The sequence below is a fragment of the Stegostoma tigrinum genome, chromosome 9 (assembly GCF_030684315.1).
Source record: "Stegostoma tigrinum isolate sSteTig4 chromosome 9, sSteTig4.hap1, whole genome shotgun sequence".
In the NCBI taxonomy this organism is placed as follows: Eukaryota; Metazoa; Chordata; class Chondrichthyes; order Orectolobiformes; family Stegostomatidae; genus Stegostoma; species Stegostoma tigrinum.
The window spans coordinates 26,923,992-26,947,191 of record NC_081362.1 but is presented as its reverse complement, the minus strand read 5'-3'; the positions used below and the strand labels follow the sequence as shown (position 1 = coordinate 26,947,191).

The 23,200-nt window shown below is 37.7% G+C and overlaps 1 protein-coding gene across 1 annotated transcript in view; it reads left to right on the top strand.

Moving 5' to 3' along the window:
* si:ch211-140l13.3 (centromere protein J) overlaps positions 1-23,200 on the top strand; it is a 169,064-nt gene that overhangs the window by 103,175 nt on the left and 42,689 nt on the right. Inside the window, exons 9-13 of the mRNA XM_059648436.1 lie at positions 8,898-9,060; positions 10,241-10,444; positions 12,648-12,776; positions 17,961-18,113; positions 21,251-21,362. Coding sequence (XP_059504419.1) covers positions 8,898-9,060; positions 10,241-10,444; positions 12,648-12,776; positions 17,961-18,113; positions 21,251-21,362 — 761 coding nt within the window. The remainder of the gene's footprint in view (positions 1-8,897; positions 9,061-10,240; positions 10,445-12,647; positions 12,777-17,960; positions 18,114-21,250; positions 21,363-23,200) is intronic.

Sequence of the window (23,200 nt, the reverse complement as noted above, 5' to 3'; positions counted from 1 at the left end):
AGACTTTGATAAAAGCAGGATGGATATTCTGCAGAAGAATACATGATAAAATTTAACAGACTATAGGCAAAGTTACAAAAATTATATTTGGGGAATCTTAACTCATTGTTTACCTTTAAATTGTTGGGCTGCACTGGTGTCAAATACTTGGACATGACCTATACTCACTGGAATTAGATTTTCAGAATGCATCATGCTTTGGAACTGATGCTCGGAGTCTTAAAATATTCCTGGGGAAACATTAATTTCCGTTGGTTAAAATAAAATTCAGCAATAATATAAAAAATAGAGGATTCAATGGACGTAACAATGCGAGAATGTACACTTACAGACTGAAAATGACGATATGAAAGGAGAATGAAAACAAAATGTGACGAGGATAGACAGTACTTCTGGCAATTATTGCAGACAATGGGAATTGATAACAGATCAATTCAGGGAACAGGGAATTGGTAACAGAAGAATGAAGACCAGAGATGCCTGGTTTATGAGTAACAGGTGTTTTAGACGTGATTCAAAATAAAATTGTTCAGTGAATAACAAAGTTGTTAAAATTATGCATAGCGCAGAAGGATAAGATGGATGTATTGATCAGCCAGAAGAATTGCACTAGATACAAGGAGCTTCTGTCAGGAACCAATGCTTTAGTTACAAACTCATTCAGTTATACTGTGTTGGACAGTGGATTTACAGTATGTCAAATGGATTGGCTAGAATTTCATCTAGATTCTTTAAATGGTAAGGATCAAAATAAGGCAAAGGAATTTGAGAGTTCCAACTGCTCCAGGTTTGGGAATGACAACATGCTGAAATCACAAACTATATTGTGATTCCCTCTATCAGATGATGTAGACCACTTTATCAGCACAAATGTAGTGTAATGTGAAATAACCCTGTTGAACAGCATATACGTCAATAGGCTCAAATGAAACTGGGCATGGAATAGGATAAACCAGATGCTTTGGAGAAATCAGTGGATTTACTGTTCACATAACCTTCTCCAGGGAAAAACAGCATTAATTATATCAAAACTGTCATCAGTTTGCTGATCCATCCTCTCAAAAGTTAAAAATCCTACTAAAGGATGAGGAAGTAAAGGAAAAGCATAAACTAAATTTAAAGAAGAGTTCAGTGATAAATTTGATAAATGGATATATATAGGACAGCATCATAGTTCATAGTGAGTCTCCTGTTAGCAAAAAACTTTGATAAAGATATTGCAATGAATTTGAAGGTACGGGAAAAAATTGCTTTTATTTTACACTTTGTGAATATGACAGTTGGATTTAGACAGTCTGCAATAATAAATGCTGAAGAGAAATGAATAATGGCAAACAAGATAACTGACAAATAGATACAATGCTTTATAAAATCTTAGTGGATCAAGTCAGAAATTAAGGACAAAAACAAAACTGCTGGAGAAGTTCAGAACAACCCATTTTGAGGAAGGTTCACCGGACCTGAAATGTTAACTCTGTTTTTTTCCTTCATAGATACTGCCAAACCTGCTGAGCTTCTCCAGCAATTTTGTTGTTGTTCCTGATTTACAGCATCCACAGTTCTTTTAGTTATTTTAAAATTATAAATTAATATCTTCCCCGACATAAGCAGTCTCTGTGACAGACTCACTACATATATTTGAAAGCCACAATCCATCTCAAGGTTTTTTTGGAGAAATCCAAAAATTCCTTCTGTAATGAGTGATCATCTACCAACTTGAAAAGAGTTTGTAATTATCTCCACTGTGAACACTAGAATGCAGTACATGCAAGGATGAAGGCATTCATTACGGCTGAGGTTTCAGAGAAGACTTAATAACCCTATTAAATAAAGCCGTCACAAGTAAATTTTAATACAGGGGTACATTCTAAAAAAAAGGACAGAAAGAATGGAAGATCCTGGTAAAGTTGTATGTAGTGATGAAAAAATAGTATCTTTATAGCACGGAAATCAGATTTTTAAGATGCGAGGTTAATTGACACTGATTACACATTTGCAGAATCTAATCAAGTTATAGAAAGTGATGCGGCATCGTGCACTTTTGCATACGCATGTGTTGGACAGTTATAAAGAACCAACAATGGAAGGTTAAGAGATGACAAAGGAAAGTTGGCATCAAAGTAACACATATACCAAAAAGAGCTATTGAATGTAGAAATACCACCATTAGAGGGAGGGCAGGGCAAGCCATTGGCAAATACAAACATTGGCTAAACATGCAAGATGAGGGATACGAAATAAGTGCTATTGATCAGCAAAATTAGGTAAAGAGTGGAAGGCCAGAAAATGTGCTGTGTGTTCTGAAAGTGCACCTGGAATAAATATGATCCCAGGAAAATACTATGAACTTGTGAGAAGAATTCCTATGATAAGAGGTGGAGATCTTGTCATAGGCTAAAAAGAGATAGGATGCTGAGTAGAGGCCAAGACAACGAAATGTGCTGGAAACACCATGAGATGTGAATGGTGTGACAATTAAACAATTCACTGGAGAAAGAGGTTCCACAAATTTCCCCATACTCAATGATGGAAGAGCCCAACACAAAAGTGCAAAAGATTAGGTTGAAGCATTCACGACAATTTTCAGCACGAAGCAACAAGGTTATGATTCATCTTGGCCTCCTCCAATGATCCCCAACATTATAGATACCAGCCATCAGCCAATTTGATTCACTCCACATGATATCAAGAAATGGTTGGAGGTATTGGATACTGCGAAAGCTATGGACGCTGACAACATTCTAGCAATAGCATTGAAGACTTGTGCTCCAGAGCCTACTGCTCCCCTAGCCAAGTTGTTCTAGTACAGTTCCAACACTGCCATCTACCTGAAAACATTGAAAATTGCCCAGCTATGTCCCATACACAAAAAGTAGGATAAATCCAACTTGATGAATTACTACCACAATCTGTCTACTCTCAATCATCAGGAATAACTTGCTCACCAATGCCCGGTTTGGGTTCTGCCAGGTCCACTTAACTCCTGGTCTCATTACAGCCTTCGTTCAAACATGGACAAAAGAGTTGAATTCCAAACGTGAAGCGAAAGTACAACCGTTGATGTCAAGGCCACATTTGTCCAAATGTTGTATCAAGGAACCCAGAAAAACCGGAATCTGAGGCAAAATCTCCACTTGTTGGAGTCATTCCTGACATAAAAGAAGATGGTCATGTTTATTGGAGGCCAGTCATCTCAGCTCCAGGAGTTCCTCAGAGTATTCTCAGCCCAACCATCTTCAGTAACTTCATCAATGACCTTCCCTCCATCATAAGGTCAGAAGTGGAGATGTCGCTGATGATTATACAATTTTCAGTACCATTCGTGACTCCTCAGATACTGAAGGAGTCAGTGTTCAAATGCAAGAAGATCTGGTCAAAATCCAGGCTTGAGCTAACAAGTGGTACGTAATATTTGCACCACACAATAGCAGGGAAATAACCATCTCCAATAAGAGGCAATCTAATCACTGACCCTTGACATTCAATGGAGTTACCATCATCAAGTGTCCCACTATCAACATCCTTAGGGTTACCATTGAACAGAAACTTAACTGGGCTCACCACACAAACCAGAATGGCTATAAGAACAGGTCAGAGACTAGCAATACTGCAGCAAGTAACTCACTTCCTGATTCCTCAAAGCATGTCAACCAGCTATGGGTGTAAGTCAAGAGTGGGATGAAATACTTCCCACTTGCCCGGATTGATGCAGCTCCAACAACACTCAAGAATTTTGACACCATCCAGGACAAAGCAGCCTGCTTGATTGGCACCATATCCACAAGTATTCAATCCCTTCACCACCGATGCTCAATAGCAATGTCTGTACAATGTACAGGATGCAGACTAGCCAGACTATTAACTTAGGGTTTTGAAGAAATACTCAGTGGCCAAAATAGGTGAAAAGAAGGGGAGCTACAAAAATTAAGTAATTGTGTTTATGGGTTGAATGACAGCTAGGGTGTGATACTTCTCTGTAAGGTATATCTTGTCCAAAGTACGTTACATTCAGCTTAAAACAGACACAACAATGTTTTTCTGATATCCAAAAGTAGTTGACAAGCACTGTTATGGTGCATGTTGATGTTTTCTGTGAGGATATTTACAGAATTTGAGCAATGTGTGGGAGATAAGATAAAAAAAGGAATTTAAGATTAGTTGTCAAACTTTAGAGGCCTCTAAATATGTAGGATCAGATATTAAACAGAACAAGTCAGGAGTGACTTTTGATGAATGATCTTACTTAGAAGAGGTCAATCTCATCTCACTAGGTAGGTCCATGTCCGCACAGAAGAAATCTCTTGTATCCAAGTTAAAAACAGACCAGCTAAGGAGTTTGATTGGTCATTTGAACTGGCTGTGCACTCAGATTAGAAACAATGCCATTTGTGAACTGTTGGAACTGAGTTCCATTGTAAAACATGTTATGATTAGCAGGTTATGAGAGCAAATAAAGTGTAAAGAAATTATATTCAGAGAAATGTGCAGTAAACTTTCCAGCTTTGGGTCCAGACGACATGAAATTAGTTATTTTTAGCTTCATGAGCCAATCTGCCAGATGCAAATATTGTATAGCAGTTTATCATTTTCTTGGTAGGAAAAAAGAATAAATATTATCCATTGACCTGAAGAGCCAAGGAAAATGAGGGTGCTTGAAAACACCTTAGCTACTGAAACACTGGAGGGAATAGACATTGGGGTGGATTTATCTAATGTTCTTAAGGCAGTCCTATTTAAGGGGCAATTTGAGAAAAGTTTGCTCATAGCACAAGAGGTGATGAATCATTTTCTTTGAGATAATGTTCATTGAACGAAGAGCTTCACAGAAAAAAGTTGAGAATTGACCATTGGATCATAAGACATAGGAGCAAAAATTAGACCATTCGGCCCATTGAGTCTGCTCCACCATTCAATCAGGGCTGATAAGTTTCTCAACCCCATTCTCCCACTTTCTTCCCGTAACCCTCGATTCTCTTGATAATCAAGAACCTATCTATCTCAGTCTTAAATATACTCAATGACCTGGCCTCCACAGCCTTCTGTAGCAGTGAATTCCATAGATTCACCAATCTCTGCTGAAGAAGTTTCTCCTTATCTCCATTCTAAAAGATCTTCCCTTTACTCTAAGGCTGTGCCCTCAGGCCTAGTTTCTCCTACCAATGGAAGCATCTTCCCAACATCTACTCTGTCCAGGCCATTCAGTATTCTGTAAGTTTCAATTAGATCCCCCCTCAACCTCTTCTAACCTCCAATGAGTATAGTCCCAGAATCCTCAAATGTTCCTAATATGTTAAGCTTTCCATTCCTGGGACCATTCTCGTGAGCCTGCTCTGAGCCCACTCTAGGGCCAGTACATCCTTCCTGAGATATGAGGCCCAAAACTGCACACAATACTCCACATGTGGCCTGACGAGAGCAATATAGAGCCTTGGTAGCACATCCCTGCTTTTATATTCAAGTCCTCTCAAAATAAATACCAATGTTGCATTTGCCTCCCTGACTACTGCCTCAACCAGCAAGTTTACCTTGAGAGAATCCCGGACTGGAACTCCCAAGTCTCCTTGCACTTCAGACTTCTGAATTTTCTCCCCATTTAGAAAATAGTCCGTGCTTTTATTCTTCTTACCAGAGTGCATGACGTCACACTTTTCCACATTGTACTCCATCTGCCACTTCTTTGCCCACTCTCCTAACCTGTCCAAATCCTTCTGCAGACTCACAACCTCCTCAATACTACCTGTCCCTCCACCTATCTTTGTATTGCCTGCAAACTTAGCCAGAATGCCCACAGTTCCTTCATCTAGATCATTAATGTGAAAAGTTGTGGTCCCAACACTGACCCTTGCAGAGCACCACTTGCCATCTTGAGAAAGATCCTTTTATCCCCACTCTCTGCTTTCTGCCAGACAGCCAATCTTCTATCCACGCTAGCACCCTACCTCTAACATTGTGGGCCCTAATCTTACTCAGCAGCCTCCTGTGCAGCACCTTATCAAAGGCCTTCTTGAAGTCCAGGTAGATGATATCCATTGGCTCTCCTTGGTCTACCCTGCTTGTTACTTCCTCAAAGAATTCTAGCAGATTTGTCAGGCATGATCTCCCCTTCATGAAACCATACTGACTTTGCCCTACTTTACTATACACTTCCAAATATTCAGAAATCTCATCCTTTACAATGGACTCCAAAATCTTACCCACGACCAAGGTTAGGCTAATCAGCCTATAATTTTTTTGTCTTTTGCCTTACTCCCTTTTTAAACAGGAGAGTCACCTTAGCAATTTTCCAGCCCTCTGGGACCCTCCCTGACTTGGGTGATTCCTGAAAGATCACCACTAACACTTCTACTACCTCTTCAGCTATCTCCTTTAGAACTCTGGGGTGTAGTCCATCTGGTTCAATTGATTTGTCCACCTTCAGGCCAATCAATTTTACTCGCACTTTTTCATGCACCATGTTCATATCTGCCCCCTGCCTCTTTTGAATTTTTGGGAGATTGCTTGTGTCTGCCACCATGAAGGTTGACACAAAGTAATTATTCAGTTCCCCAGCCATTTCCTTATTCCACCATCATTTCCCAGTGGTCCAATATCCACTTTTGCCTCTTTTTGCCCTTTATATATCTAAAGCAACTCTTACAGTCTTCATTTATATTACTAGCTAGCTCACCTGCATATTTAAGTTTCTCCCTTCTTATTTCTTTTTTTGTTGCTCTCTGTTGGTCTTTGTAAGCTTCCCAGTCGTCTGGTTTCCCATGGCCCTTTGCCACATTATATGCTTTGTCTTTTGCTTTTATGCTATCCCTGATTTCCTGAGTCAGCCATGGTTGCTTCATTCTCCCTGTACCATGCTTCTGATCTTTCTATTGTGGAAGGCATGTTGGTAAGAAAATACGTTTCTAAAACAAATTGGGTTGATGTAGCCACCTCTGTCAAACTGTTTGACAAAGAGAAATGTTCATCCTGACAAATTAATAAATGTCTTCAAAAAGGGACGTCTTGCGTTATGATGAGAACATGGAATATTGTGTTATGAAAATGTGGATAACAGTTTTTTTTCTTTAATTGTCTTGCAATTATTTATTTGTTTAGCTTTAATTGAGGGATTGTGAATCTGTGAATGTGTTGTTTCTATTTTGAAATGTGCAGCATGGGAAGAAAGAAAACATTATATTTCCTTCATTAGTTTTGAAAATATTGCTATCAAAAGTTTGAACTTAAAGAAAACAGGGGGATCTCTCAGTACCCGATTAATCACATTAAGTTTGTTAATGTCTTTATTTAAGATACATCATATAGTGGCTATTAGTTGTCTGGCCATATTCAAATAGGGAGCACCTGTAGCATGGGGGTAGGAAGCTGCAATGGAAGATGTTTAATTTTCTGTGTCACTGAATAGCTTGGATCTAGACTGACACTTGAGAAGAGTTCAGCGAGTTAGATCACTCTCAACCACTCAATACTTTTATTTGAAGCGATCTGTTTGAGGGGACGTCTATTTTGAGATAAAACAAACAAATGAAGATGCTGGAAATTTAAAACAAAAACACAAATTCCAAAAGAAACTCAGCAGATCTGGCAACATCCTTACTTGAATGGTAGTACAGGATTGGCCACTCCCAATAAAATTGCTGAGCAGGTTCTAAGCTGGTAAGTGGAAGCTTAGGGCCTCCATTTGGTCTTGATATTATGATCCAGAAATCTGTGGAAAATTTAGCCTATCTTAACCCTACTCCCAGACTTGATGCAAAATGAATTGCTGCCTTGATGTTGTCATTTCTGTGTGGATCAGCTATGATCTCTTGTGTTCAGGTTTATTTATTTCTATATTTTTGGCTGGTAAATGGAGCCAGTTCAAGTTGCTGAAGTAAAATGTTGCCATACTCGGAAGTTTGCAGAACAGATATTTTTAAACAGTAGTGATGTGGTGATCGTAACGAGGCTAGCCAAGCGGTCCTCATAGAATATGAGTTCCCTGATTGTGGCTGTTAATCTGGTCCAGTCAATGAGCCCTGGCTGACAGGTAAGAATAGGAGTGTCATTCTATTCAGTCTGAGAGCTGGCTTTGAGGAAGCTGGATCAGTGTCAATGACTCTCCACATGTAGGTAAAGGGTGACTTGGTGAGGGGATACTGGCCTCTGGAGTTAGTTCAACCGACAATGTAAATTTAATGATGTAAGTAATGTCGTCTCTTCAGAAAGTTTGATTTCTCCCCATAACTTCTTCATGATATTTGCGGACAATTTTCAATGCTCTTGAACTAACTTTGATATTTTAATTTTTGAACCTTAGAATGCATTAAAGCTAACTCAGACAGGCTTTACAAACAGCTATCTGATCAAGATAGGACAATTTGATTTAAGTAATGTCAACAGAGGATTATGTTTGAACAGGATGCAGTGAAGAAGTATATTTTGCAAAATAGTACCATTGGTTAGTTTATGTCCACCAGAGAAGACAGACAGATTTCAGTTTAACAAATGATAGTAGTTCCAACAGCACAATGCTTCTCAGTACTACATTTTGTGTTCAATTTCTTGAAGTGGAGAGAATGAAACCCATGTTAGCCATATGATCAATGTCACAGGTGCAATGGATCAATGACAAGGCCTCCTGCACGTAATAAATTGTTGACACTTTGGACAGCAGCCAGACAAACTGCAGGCAAAGCCCAAGTAGCTTCCCATTTTTGGGAAATAAAGCTCTTCTAAGATGCATTTCTTTGTTGACATGATATGGAGAACACAATAAAATTATCTGGAATTGCCCAAAAAACAACTTGTGTTGCACCTAACTTCAGCTTAGGAAGAATGGAAAAAGATTGGTTCTGGGGCTGTATCAACCCCTTAAACAGCAATATAGCTGGAGTATATGAATTTGTCATTTTGTTGTTTACTAGAAAAAGGATGGATCAGTTTGAACATGAGAAGATTGAAGAAATAGCTCGTTTAGATGAGTACAAGAAGGAGGAGATGAAGAAACTACAAAAAGCGAAGCAATTGTCTGAAGAATTCTCAGCAACCGGATCTATTTTTGATAAGAAAGAGAATGAAGAGATGGAGGTAAGTCAGGATCTGAAAAATGCAAATAATTCTTCAGTCAACATTAATGTGAATAAAAAGGGCTGATTAGCTGAATTGATTCAGCAACTAGTATATGGATCAGATTAGCAAAATTTGCAGAGCCCTATTTCAGCAGATAGAGTTATGGCCTGCCTCTTCAGGCAGACCATAGTATAAAATCATGGACACTTTTGCCATGATTCACCAAATACTTACCTTTGAACAGAGAGCTCATGAAGAAGAAACAGAAAAAGGTATCAGTTGTAAATTTCATCATTGGGAAGTGTTACAAAAATGTTGTAAATTGGCATCCTAGTTCACACCCACTTAGTTTTTGTTTGCATTTTTGAAAAATTAGACATGAATTAATTATTGCCCAAGGTTAATTTTTACTGTTCTCTTTCACTTACCTAGACAACCACTAATCAAACAGGACCCAACCATGTCTAATTTTCACCATCAGAGACATAATCGGAACCAGATCTTTCAAACATAACTGGAATATACTTATTACTGAAAAGCACCAACAGCGGTCACCATTGTAATGTATTGGTTGCTGAAGTTGTTGAAATCTCGCAGCAAAAACAAATTGAAACTGATCTACATGTCAGTTTACTCAGCCAACTAGTGTCCAGCTTTCTGGATCAATCGGCAGTCATTTGTAACCCTGCGTGGGGATTAAAAACTTGTACCTAATACCCCAATAGAGTAACAGACTTGAAAACATATTTTCAGATGTTTTGTTTATCCTACATGCTCAAGGTATAACATTTCTTTAATTATGCAGCAGAGTATTTTATTTTCTGAGCTGTTTGGTGCCAGTAGATGTCATTCCTACCAGGCTTGCTTTACTCACTATAAGATCCATGTGCATTGAACGCTATGCAGATGTGGATATTCATATTTTCTTTTTTAATTAAACTTTCTCAACTGTGTTTTACTATTGCATTGTTTGTACACCCTTGCATCAGTGTAGAAATGGCAAGTGCCTATGTAAATGTAATCCTTTTTTAATGTCATTTCATGATGACCCATAATATGAACACTTTAAGTTAAACATTGAAATTGTATACTACCAAATTTCAGAATGTGCGACGTGTATTTTACTGTTTTGAAACTATTTATTTCATGTTGTTTATTCATGACGGTTATTTGTTCCCTTCCTCTCTAATCTTATTAGTTTTTGAAGCAACAGCTTAGTCAGCTCCAGGAAGACTTTAGAAAAAATGAATCAAGGTGGTGTCATGCCCACAAATGTCTTCGAAACCAGATTGACACATTGACCAAGGAAAACATTGAACTACGTGATGAGTTGAAAGCCGTAGACTGTCAACATCAGGAGCCTGAGAAAAAGACTGAGAGCAGCAAGAAATCTGAAACACCAGTATGAAATTTAGTATTGTTCAATATTGTTAATTGCAGAATTTTGATCAAAGCCACTGCTGTGGTTTAAAGTTACAGAGAGAACAATAGTTAAAGAACTGTTCAACATGATAGTGATAATGGGAACTGCAGATGCTGGAGAATCCAAGATAACAACATGTGGAGCTGGATGAACACAGCAGGCCAAGCTCCTGAGATGCTGCTTGGCCTGCTGTGTTCATTCAGCTCCACACTTTGTTCGACATGATAGATTTATTTCATTTAAGGAAAGTAGATTTTGCATTTATGTAGAACTTTCACAATGTCAGAACATCCCTAATGCTTTGCAACAATGAAATACCTCTAAGGTGCAGCTGTTCTAGTGTAGAAAACTTAACAACTAATTTAGACGCTGCAAGGTACCACAAAAAGCAACATGATAAGTAGTGATATAATATATGATCATCTGTGTTCGGTATTATTTGAACAATAAATGTTGATCAAGATACAGAAGAGAACTCTTACGCTGCACTTTGCATAGTGCGAAAAGATATTATATGTTTACCTATGCAGGAAGATGAGGCCTCTGTTAAACATCTTGACTGTGCACTTAATCTATGTTGGAAGATATTTGCCAATTACATGTCCTTTTGCATTTTGATAAATATAGTCTGTGTTTTCTTGCAGTCCTCCTTTGAATAAACCTTAATTTGGTTTGCTTGTAAATTTTGAAATGGTGCTTCTCTTTTCTCAGTCCATATCATGAACATAAGTGACAAATAACAGTGGTCCAGCAAGAATTCTAATAGGACACTTTTTGCCATTCTGAATAATTGCCTTTAGCCCTGCTTTCTATTTACTATTTTGTGATCAGCTTTCTATCCATTGTGACATATGTGTTCTGACTCTATGCTATCCAATTTTAGTTGAGTCTGCTGTGCCTTCCTTTTTCTTTGGATATCAATATTATTGCATTATTTAAGTATCTTTACCTGCAGTTTTTGTTACTTTTCCAAAGAATTCAAAAAGCTTGGTTTGCAATCTGTACTGATTATGCTTAATTATATTTTCAATTTCAGGACCATTTTCTGTTTCATTATTTTTCTTACCACAGATGTTTAACTTTTTTATAGTTTCCTAGATTTGTCCTGGCTCCATTCTTAGATATAGAAATCACATTAGCATGAGTAGTTTTGTACAGCTAAAAGCAGGGTTTGCAGTTTAAAAATGAAGGGTCTCCTATTTAAGACAGAGATGAAGAGATTTTTATTTCTCTCTCAGTGGGTCATGAGTCTTTGAAGTTCTCTTCCTCGCTGAGCAGCAGAGGGAGAGTCATTGAATATTTTTAAAGTGTAAGTATATAGATTCTTGACTAGCAAGGGGTGAAAAGTTATTGGGTTAGGCAAGAATAAGTGGTTGAAGATACAAACAGGTCAAATGGGCTGCCCTTACCCATTTTTATTGGATGTCCAGCTCATAAATTGAGCAGATCATGGATCTGCTGGATTTCAACTAATTTTCCATTCAGGCTCGCAACAATGTTCTGATGCAGGATCAGGATGATGAGTTTCCAGTCTGAAATGTGAAATCTAATTTTCCATTGATTCTCATAAATTGTGCCAAGGATTTTGAGCATTTTGTATTTTTATTTCTATTTTCTCATGTCTGTAGTATGTTATCTAGAATTTTGTTGATGATGAGGCAAGTTGGAGGGTGAGGTGGTGTGTTGACATCGTTCCTATTTAATTAATAGCATCTAAATGCTTTTCCATACAAATATACCCTTCCTGCTTGGCGTTTTCCCCTTTCAGAAGGTCATGTGCTGTGCAAAGCTGGAGACACAGCTTTACCCAGTAGGACGCAAAGTAGCAGAAGACTGTTCCAATCATGTCACATTCAACATGGCTCAATAATTCTATCCTTTCATAGGCCTGGCATTTGAATGTCACTCTCAAAGCTTAGGAGGCCTCACATTTTTCCTATGATCTGCATGTGGGAAGCTATTTGACACAGCATATATTGGGAACTTCACTGTTAAGAATTGTTTGCTCAAATTGCATGCTATAACACCAAATAGCAAAGAAGAATTCAAAGTCATTTTGCCCCTGAAATAATGCATTGTGATTGATCCCTGATGAGCAAAAGTAAATTTGTTTCTTGCTATACACAATGTGTTATCATGATACTTTGTTATAATAATAACTTTCACATTCAATAACATCTAGGTATCAGATGCCATCATTAAAGGCACATCACAAACAGTCTCATACAGGCATAGGAGCCGTAGTTCAACTCCAACTGGAAGAAGAATGCCTATGGAGAGAAGACTGACTCCTGCAGATTCTGAGCTGAAGGTATTAAATATTTATTTTGAATTTATTTCTGCTGCTCATTATTATGAAATATCATCTAAATGATATAAAAATCACATAGAAATATATTATAAAATCACCAAAATGAATGAACCTTTCAGGCTTACAATATCCTATATATTTCTACTACAAAAGTTGGTATAAGGTTTACTAGGTCAAAAGTCCATGTGCAGTTATTTGGTAGTCCTCCATGTCCCACTATATTGAGAGAACTGTCATTTATGTGTAATGCAACTACTGGCTGATCACCTAAATGAGGAACTTTATAGTTTCTAATTTCGTTGTTGTTAATGATGTTAAATGTGTTGTCATTGCTTGTGGTTGTTGAACAGCAAAGGTGCAGAGAAATGGAGGAGGATCAAATGCACCAGCTATCTGAGGACCAGCAGCAACCTCCAATGTTGCCAAATAGCCTCCACAAGAAAAAGTCACAGGTGAATGGCTCCTCATGAGGCTGAGGCGGTACAGAAGGCCCGGTGTCTATTGTCCTCAGTGTCATTTCCTATAGATGAGCAAGGCTTTTTGCTGCCAGCAAATGACAATGTCCTGGAGCACCATCACGAAACCATGTCATCTGCTGGAGCAGGACTTATAATCTGAAGGGAAAGGTAGTCTTCCTATTCCAGTGACTGTCAATGTGACTGCTGTATAACTCATCAGTGATCATCAGTACCTCATCTTAAACATCTGAGCCAGATACCCTGGAGATTTCCATGATACCTATAGTCTTGAGAACACCCATGTTCCTGCTTCATTTCAAGGGCCAGGTGCCTTTACAAGGATGTTTGCTGGTAGACAGTGGCTACCTTTTACAACCATGGAAGATGGCTTCATTAACAACCCCTTGATTGAGGCTGAACTTAGATAATGCGACATGTTATTCCACAACGGTCATTGTAGAGCAGCTGTTAGGCCTCTTGATGATGAGATTTAATGTTTGGATTGATCTGGGGGCCTTGCTGTGTGCTCTACACAAAATGTGTCAAGTAATCCTTGCATGCTGCGCTCCACATGTGATAGATACTGTGCTGGGAAAGCGTCAGAAGTCTTTCAAAAAGCAAGAAAAGGACAATGAACTGGAGGAACATTCACCATGGTGGAATGGCACAGCATTTAGCACAACAAGCCAGACGGGACTTAATTGACACCCGCTCCTAATAGATCCGAGTTGGGTGATGTCATCAGTCATTGTCTGCATATTTGTTGTTGCTCTAATGGAAAAGAATCACTGTTTAGATCCAGATATAAATGCAGCATTTTGTTTGTCTTTCTTAACTTTTATTAATCAACAGGAAAAGTGAATGTTAATATCCATTTGACAGCTTTCTAAAATGTGACAGTCCCATATTGAGCAATGATGAGATGTTATGCTACACTGGACATTAGAGAAAGACTAATGGCACTAAGGCTGGGTAGCCTCTGCAGCTTTATTCTTGTATTTGCAAATACAATGTCAGTTTGTCATACAAGTGATGATTTAAAGTGTCAATATATTTATGAATGTGATATCCTATTTACAATGAAGTGTTACCTGTGCTAATTATATGCCCTAGAATCTTATATTTTTCATTTCCTTCCCATTTGATGAAGCACGAGATAGCATGAGAATGGCATCATAGAGGCATGGTGCATTTTTATGAGGTGAGCAGCAGAGAGTTTATAGTTGAGCTCAGAGAGAGAAGCCCTCCGTGAAATTGATACGGCCATTTTTTGGGAAAATTCAGTCCTATTTCTCCAGCAATAAAATTTCATGGTTTGGTTTTTTTCTGTCTGTTCTAATTTTAATCATTTTTTGCTCACTCTCCAAATTCTTTTTGGTAAACATTGGTTAGTTTTTTTTTCTGCAAATCAATACATACGTTGAAAAGTCATAGACATAGTTTCTGTCTTTATAAATTTCTCTGACTAATTTAAGGGGTCCACTTATCACATGTTCAAACGGGATTTAATCCTGTTTACTTATTTGGAGGCTCCCTATGGCAAACAGTAACAACAGAATTCCTTTATCCCAGTTATTGGGATATTCCTAAGAATAAGCTCAACCACTTTAAAGTTTGATGACATCTTTCCATTGCTGTTTGAAGTTGTGAGTCATAAATTGAAGATGTAAATTGTTCTATTTTCAAAAAGTGTTCATTTTTTAAAATATTTGTGACATCAAATCTGAACTTTGACCTGATTGTATTTATTTGGTTAATCTACAACTTGTTTAAAAACACAACTATTTTCTCACTGTCATAATTTTCTCCAAAGGCACTGCTTCAGGAATTTCTGTCAACACATTGATAATTGTTAAATGATATTGATTCTCATTCTTAGTTTTAGGTAGGGTGTTAAAAAAAAACGCTGCTAAATTGCGCTACGTACACTGCTACCAGAATTAAAAGTATTTGTTTAACTGATGTTTGGGGATTTCCCAATTGCTGACAGGTACAACATATCTGGAAAACATTGACTACTTCTTTTACGTAAACGTACTCCATCAAAATGTTTTAGTAATTTAATCTGTATTTTCTTAATTCACAAAATGACCAGCCATTGGAATTTTGTAATCAACTTGCGATATTTCATTGAAGTACTCAAATGGAGCTATCACCTGTTGGACTACTTCTCATTCCTCGTCCGCTGGCATTTCCTCATTAGCTCTTTCTCTTTCATATAATAACAATCATTTTTTGATTCTGATTCAATTTCTGAGTATTACATTTTTATTAAAGAATATGTCTCACTCCCTTTTCCTTCGCCCTTTTTTATTAAATGTTCAATAACTATGCCTGACAACTGAATTTCCAAGTCATCTTTATCACAGACTTCCTCCTGTTTATATCCTGGTCTAAGGGCCTGAGATCTAGTCACAAAAAAAATTGGGAAACAATCCAGGACATTCCTTCTGCATGCTTTCTTTAATGTCTACTTGTTGTTCTACCACTTTTGAAACCAATTCATTTGAATGAGCATTTCCAAGGATAAAAATCAATTCTTTCAAAAGGGTGACCAGAGATAATGGGAACTGCAGATGCTGGAGAATCCAAGATAATGAAGTGTGGGGCTGGATGAACACAGCAGGCCAAGCAGCATCTTAGGAGCACAAAAGCTGACGTTTCGGGATGAAGGGTCTAGGCCTGAAACATCATCTTTTATGCTGCTTGGCCTGCTGGGTTCACCCAGCCCCACACTTTGTTATCTTTCAAAAGGGATTCATTTCATTACTTGAACTACAACTTCTCCAACTACTTTAATCGAACTTTATTTGACTGGTTTTTAACTTGCATGTGTACGACAAATGAATATTTTCTACCTCCCATTAACCACTGTGGAAGACAAAGGATATTATCAGCCAGCATAAATGACTGGCTTGTTCCAGTCTCAATATCTCTATTGATTCACCTCTTTGATTTGAAGATTGAGGAAAAACTCTCCCTTTGAAATAAAATATTCAGAAGCTCCAACAACCTGATTCTTTCAATATTTGAGGAAGAATTTTCTTTCTTGTCATCTTCCCTTCTTAGTAATCCCTAAGGAAACATTTATGTTTGAACTTCAACTGAAGTTTCAATATCCAATTCCTTTCCCCCAGTACCACTTTAAGAATTTTTAGGCATTTCCATTATTGCCACTAGTGTCCCATTTTAGTTCCATTAGTTTTGCCGTGTTCAGTTTTATTACAATGGAAACATGATATTTTCTTTATATTTTCCCTTCGTTACTTTGTCCTGCTGTTTGTTCCATAGAATATCTCTTCCATCCACAGATTTTTGGTTCTTCTAATTTCCTTGTGGATTTTCGTATGACCATCTCCTCACATTCTGATTGCTAGAGATATGATAAGTATCTGTTGGAACTACTTCTTGGATCTTTGATACTTGATGTATGTCTAAATAAGTCTTTTAAAAATTTGAAAAACATTTAATGGAATACTAATTTGAATTCTTAATCATGATTTCCTTTATATTCTTGAGTTTTTCACTAACTTTATTGATCAAAAGCATTGACCCCGTTTCTTTTCCTCTTGCAAAATATATAAATGCCTGATTATGTTGCTTTCTTAAAATCATAAATTTTAATTGATAAAAGCACAAGATGATAAAGACATAGAAAATCATAATACATTTTACAAAAGCTATAATTTCCTATATCATCAATAAATTATTAAAGGATTCCCCAGCTCTCCCTTTACCCATGCCCACCTTAGGATAATTTTTACATCATATATTTCAGTTGTCCCAATCCAAATCTTCTGTTGATTTAATTACGTATCTTTTTCACCTTGAAAATCCAGTTTCTGTAAGCGGATCTAGAGTTTCTTCAGCTATGCTTGCCATTGCCATTATTTATCTTTATGTAGCCCACTCAGGTTCTTTGTTCACCTTCCTGAACTTCTGCATCTTTATCTCCGTCAACGAACTATCTAACAACGTCTACTTCGAATCAATGTTCTTTTCTATCACGCATCCATTTTTTGTTCAATTTGTCTGTTCTGCAGTATCTGTTTTAAAACAGAACTCCGAAGTTTTTTTTCTTTAGTTTTGTCCTTGTTGTGCTCAACAGATCCTTCAACATATCTAGCTTATTTCATGTTGCATTAGCCTCATTTTCTTGCTTGTATTTAAATATATCACATGCCCTCTTGTCTTTATTCATGATGTATTAACCAGTAAGCCTTCACATCTGTTGTATAAGCAGTTATTTTCACCTTTGTATGGTGATTTCTATTTCAAGATGGATATTCATGTTCCTCAAATAGAGCATCCGTCAGTAGATATTTACACAATGGTTAATTATATGAGAGTTATTGACAATAATTTAATGTACACTTAGATTATAGAGAAAAAAATCTTGTAGCTTTTTGCTAAAGAAGCCACATTTCAGCAGCATTGTGGCTGGTTGATGTGATGTTAGCCTTTCCATGACTTGTCACCATAATTACCTATCCCATTTCTACTCAGATCTTTTTATATCTTCATAAACTCGTCTAATAGGTTATAAATGGCTAATGATGGTGCTATTCTATGGTTTGAATATTGACTTATACTTCTCTGAATCATCAGAAATAGACGTTAAAAAGGAATGCATTTAAATCAAACTTGTCATGTTATTTTGTAAGACCAATTAAGTGGACTGAACATTGACTACAGTTTTCACAAGAAAAATTTGGATGTCTCGTAGCTTTCAGGAAATGTAACAAAAAGACCTGAAGGTAGGAAAACAGAAGTACGAGAAATCCATGTCAAGTCTCCTGTCCATTTAAGGAGCAGAAGTGGAACTCCAACTGGATGGAAAACACATTTTCAGGACAGACCAATACCTGACCCTTCCTTGGTAAGTATGATCAGAAGCAATGAAGGGTTTATCAAATGAAATAATATTAGATAGTTCCTACAACATATGGGAAATTACTCAGAAAATTTACTGCTTGTTGTATAGTCATAGAGTCATATGGCAAGGAAACAGATGCTTTGGACAACCAGTCCATGCCAACCATAATCCCAAACCAAACTACGCATGGCCCATATCCCTACTTTGTAGAAACATAGAATACAGAAGTAGGAGTAGGTTATTTGGTTCACCAAACCTGCTTTGCTGTTCAATATGACAATGGCTTCATGAAGAAGTGAATGTGTTGTTTTCTTGGTGGTTGTAACAGGGGTCAGCTCTAATGAGAATAATAACATGGGGAGAAAAGTATTGAAGGATTTGATGGATGAAATGGGCAGAATATTCTACAACTAAGAGAGGCTGGAGACAATTATGAATAGTATTTGGAGCAATGAATAATCATGGAATAGTAAAAATTCAGTTGGGGAAGACTGATTAATGACGGAAGGACTAGCTTGTATTTAGTGAAATTTGGGTATTGTCATAATGAATTGTTGAAGGGTGTAATAATGAATAATGAAAGTGATGTCAGTTGAGAGGAGATTTGTGTAGCAGATAATGCATATATTTTGCACCTGTCGCAGCCTTTGTTGCCATGCGTGTATATTTTAGTATTAGCATACACTCATCTACCTATGAATTATTATCAAGCAGTGATCACTGGTCTCGGTTACACAATGCTTTCTCAGTGTAAGACTGATTTCATGAGTTCTTATTCAATTGCATGATGATTGTCTTTTAAGAGAAGGAAGAAGCTACACCCAGAAGGAACCAAAACCAAGCCCGATTCTTTAGTGACCTGAAGATCAATCCATGTAGTTATCATTTAGGTATTGCCAACTATTTGACTTGAGTCTTTACTAATTGATCAGGTACCTTTAATCTTGATTATGTCCACATTTCATGTTTTGGTATACCCTTCCTTGACACTGGGTTCTTCCGCGATCTGCTGTTCAGTCATAGTGACTGAGCTTACTTCTCCCAGAATGCTCCTCAGTGAAGTCTCTTTGCCACTCTGTATTGGATGTTAAGGAATTTCATATTCATCATTGAAATGATTATTGAATTGGCTAAATATAACTTATTTTTCTTCCAGTTTATCCCTTAATTGTGCCTATCTATCTGTCTGTCTGTCTATATGTGTAAGTAGGGGATTTGATCAAAGAAGATTTGATTTAAATCATAGATATTAATTAGATTTCCTTGTTTAATCTCACTCTGCTGAAGTTACAGTATTGATAATAAATGGTTGGTTTCTCCTTAAGCTATAGACTTAATGTCTGATATCTCATTCTTAAAGTCTGACTGGAATCAGTTGGGCAACTTTGATGGTCATTCAATATTTTAATTTCACTGTATCATGATGTACAGTGTTGGCAAGTCTGATTTAGTCTGGCTTGCTATCCCTGTATTGTTATCGTAACAACACACATGCACAGATTGTGGCCTCCACATGGAAAATTCAGTAACACATACTGGAACATACAAAATACAATTCAATGGATATACTTCACCATGGTATTAAGAAAGATATTTTTCTTGCTATTTTGATTAATGGTTTATTTTGAACGATAGAAATTTCAACCAAGAAGGTAAAAGTGGCATCCAAACAAACAATTTTCAAAACCCTTGTGTCTGAACTACATAGAATCCCTACAGTGTGGAAGCAGGCCATTCAGCTCATCGAGTCCACACCAACTCTCCAAAGAGCAGCCCAACCAGACCCAGCTCACCCTGCCATCCCTGTAACCCTGCATTTCCCGTTACTAATCCATCTAGTCTGCACATCCTTGAACACTATGGGCAATTTTGTGTGGTCAATCCAGCTAACCTGCACATCTTCGGACTGTGGGAGGAAACCAGCGCACCCAGAGGAAACCCATGCAGACATGGAGAACATACAAACTCCACACCGAGGCTGGAATCAAACCGGGTCCCTGGTGCTGTGAGGCAGTAGTACTAACCGCTGAGCTACTGTGCAAATAATTTGTTATTTACAGAATCAGTAACACCTTTTTGTAGGCGTTTTCTAATATAAATATGGATGTTTGAACTTATAATGGAAATGTCACATAGCAATATGCCAATTTGGATTCAGTTATGGTATATTATAGGTCTGGAAACAAAATAGCATGAGAAAATGTACATTTTGTAGCTAATTTCCAATTCAGCTTGCGGGTTCAGAAGAATAGCCTTAAAAAGTGAACTTTCAGCAGTTTTCTTCTTCTGCCCTTTTCTCCCATCTTGAAAGCTTTTGATTCTTGCTCCCTGATTCCAGGGGCCGTTTTAAGGGATTTTTAAAATAACAGCATGTCGAAGTCCTGACTAGGCAAGTTCATTTCCTACTGCCTTTGACAAAATGTGACTAGTGTCACTGTGAAGTGCAGTACTAATGCTGCCTTGAGTCCAGACTGAGAGTCAGGCATCAGGAAATCCTGCATTATGGAATTATTACCCTCCCTACTGTCAGTGGTCTTATAGAGTTAACCAAAACAAGGTAATCCACAAGATCATCTTGGATGCTTGCACTCAAGGTTGGGAATTCAAGCATTCAGGTCCCACCTGAGCTGGCAGCTGCTGCTGCTGCAGTTTCTGACTGATATTTACAGCAGAAGTCCAACAGAATAGCTAACTAATAGTGGAGCCATTATATAGATAAGTGAAAAATGGGCATGTAGAGCTATTGGTCAGTTGAGATGACGCTAACGTTTGGGTATTTTAATGTGGAGTAACAGGAAACAAGTTGATTCCCTTGTTTGAGTGCACATCCAATTCCTGATTTTGATTAAGGACGAAGTACTAAGTGGAGGTAAGGCATGTGCTTTTAGAAGTGTAGTGAAAATCTATGAATGAGCCTGGCTACCCTGACCTGACAGCAAACTTCAGAACAGTCAAAATAATTTCCTGAGAAGAGGTTTGCATTCTTAGCTGAGTACAGTCATGTACTGTGGAGAAAGGATGAAAACATTGCAAAACAGTGCAGAGGGCAGACAAAGAAATTGAAGGTGACTGCAGTCTCGGAAGACTTTATCACATAACGAGACTTTACTTTCAAATCACATTATATTGATCTGTTTCAGAATATTCAGCAACGCACTCCGAATCATCAAAGGGGACAAGACAGGAAGTCACCCACACCAAGTGTAAACCTAAGTGTGTTTCAAAGAGTAAATTCTACTGGCTGTATGGGGGGTAAGACCCTTTAATTTCAAGCATGATGAGTTTAACTCAATATAGTTATGTTTTAGAAAAGTTTTTTTGTGAATTGTTATATGATTGAATTACAGATAATCACAAAAGTATTTGAAATGCTTCATAATCCCTTTATCAGTTTTTTGTGAAATGTGGTCTGACTTAACATCACTTGTTTTATAATATTTACGAACAACTACTGAGTTCTGCAAATCTCTGCATCTCCCAAAATATAATGTAAATTAAATATTCAAACACCTACTTAATCTGATACATCTGACTTGCTGCTGTCTTGATGTGGCATTTTCTCCTGTGGTTAAAATAATGGAAGTCCTTGAAAATACTAAATCTCACACCTAAGAACACTATTTCCCACTTTTGCAGGGGTGAAAATAAGGATTCATGGCTGTTTGGTTTATGCGGAGCAGTTAAGAACTCTGGATCCATATGCTATGGAGTTTAGAAGGATGAGGGGGATTTCATTGAAATGTACAGAATACTGAGAGACCTGCATAGACCAGACATGGAGATTAGCCAGCATTTATTGCCCATCTTTAATTGCCCAGAGGACTGTTAAAGAGTCAACCACATTGCTGTGAGTATGGCGTCACATGCAGGCCAGACCAGTTAAGTATGGCAGTTTCCTTCCCTAAAGGGCAGTATTGAACCGGGTGGATTTTTCCCACGATCAGCAATCGACTCATGGTCATCATTAGACTCTTCATTTCAGATTTTTCATTAAATTTAAATCCACCTTCTGCTGTGGTGGGATTTAAAGCTGGCTCTCCAGAACATTTCCTGGGTCTCCAGTTTAACAATTCAGTGATAATACAACTAGGCCACTGCCTCCCTATCTATGCCCCTCACAATTTTATAAACCTTTATATAGTCACCCATCAGCCTCTGATGCTCCAGGAGAAAAGCCCCAGCCTATTCAGCATTTCCCTATAATTTAAACCCTCCGGTCCTGGCAACATCCTTGTAATTTTTTTCTGCATTCTCTCGAGTTTAACAACATTCTTCCTATAGAAGGCCAACCAGATTTGTACGCAGTATTTTGAAAGTGGCCTTATCAATGCCCTGTACAGTGACAATGCGACATCCCAATTCCTGTATACTCAGTGTCTGACCAGTAAAGGCAAGTGTGCCAAATGCCTTCTTTACCACCCTGCCTATCTGCAACTCCACTTTCAAGGAACTGTGCACCTTCATCCCCTGGATCTCTTGTTTAGCAACACTCCCTCGGGATCTACAATTAACTTCTTCATTGTCCACTACTCAGCCCACTTTGGTGTCATCTGCAAACTTACTAACCCTGCATTCTATATTCACATTCAAATCATTTATATAAACAACGAGAAACAGTGGACCTAGCACCAAACCTTGTGGCACACAACACGACAATGTCATCAAGCAACAGTTGCTTAGCAACAAGCTATTTACTAATACCCAGTTTGGGTTCCATCATGGTCACTCAGCTTCTGACCTTATTACAGCTTTAGTTCAAACCTGGACAGATGAAATGTAATGTGGTAAAAGGTGAAATTATGCACTTTGACAGGAAAAATAGAGTTGCTGAGTATTATTTAAATAGAGAAAAACTGCAAAAAGTTGCAATGCAAGGCAAAATCAAAGTCCATGCACATAAATCACAAAAAGCTAGGATGCAGGTTCAAGTACTAGGGAAGGCAATGGATCATTTGTCTTAATTTCAAAGGGAGTGAAGTATAAAAAGAGGGAAGTATTGCTTGTCTCACTTAATTCCAGAGACTGTTGATGCATATCAAGCAGTGATAATTGTTTAGTGGACCTGTGCCCTTGACCATCCCAAGTGCAGG